We start from the raw sequence: 623 nt of genomic DNA on the forward strand, positions 1-623 counted from the left end.
ACTTGTACTTTAAACAAAACCATTCATCATAACCCCACCACCCTCTTTCCCTTTTTATCCACTGCTTCCCGGTCTCCGGCCCTGTACCTACGCTTGCAGTGACACAACCAGGGAGCAAACAGCACCAGTGCTGACTTGGGCTCTTTGTGGGTTGCTTTCGTATTTATCGTGCAGTCAGTTGTGCTGCATCCCGTCCTGTGGGTTTTCCCTAATTTTCTTGCCTGTTGTTGACACTTAGGTTCTTTCTGACTTTTCAGCACATGTACAAGATCACACGGCGATCTTGGCCTTCTGCACAGACCTTGCTCCTTGCGGGTGACTTTTCAGCATTAAATCCCCAGGGGTCTCATTATTTCCCATGAGTCCCAAGGCAGGGGAGGGAGAGGGCCAAGGTAAGGAGAGTAAGAGGAGAACAGAGCCGCCACCGAGCCCGGCCTCAAGGTCAAGGTCAAGGACTTCTCCGTACCTTAACGTAGTGGTCCTTGGAGCCGGTCACCACCAGGTCGTGCTGGCTGGCGGTCTGGGCGACCGTCAGGCACATCACAGGGCCGATGTGGCCAGTCAGCTTGCCGACAGGCTGGAACCTGTAGGGGAGGAGAGGACCAGCTGGGGGGGGGGAGTGG

At 55.1% G+C, this 623-nt stretch overlaps 1 protein-coding gene across 1 annotated transcript in view; it reads right to left on the reverse strand.

Annotated features, from left to right (window-relative positions):
• Positions 1-39: 39 nt before the first annotated feature.
• LOC112402608 (kinesin-like protein KIF21B) overlaps positions 40-623 on the reverse strand; it is a 37,779-nt gene continuing 37,195 nt past the window's right edge. Inside the window, exon 32 of the mRNA XM_024749624.1 lies at positions 40-584. Coding sequence (XP_024605392.1) covers positions 449-584 — 136 coding nt within the window. The 3' untranslated portion in view covers positions 40-448. The remainder of the gene's footprint in view (positions 585-623) is intronic.

This window comes from Neophocaena asiaeorientalis, unplaced genomic scaffold, assembly GCF_003031525.2.
Source record: "Neophocaena asiaeorientalis asiaeorientalis breed wild unplaced genomic scaffold, Neophocaena_asiaeorientalis_V1.1 scaffold44, whole genome shotgun sequence".
Classification (NCBI taxonomy): domain Eukaryota; kingdom Metazoa; phylum Chordata; class Mammalia; order Artiodactyla; family Phocoenidae; genus Neophocaena; species Neophocaena asiaeorientalis.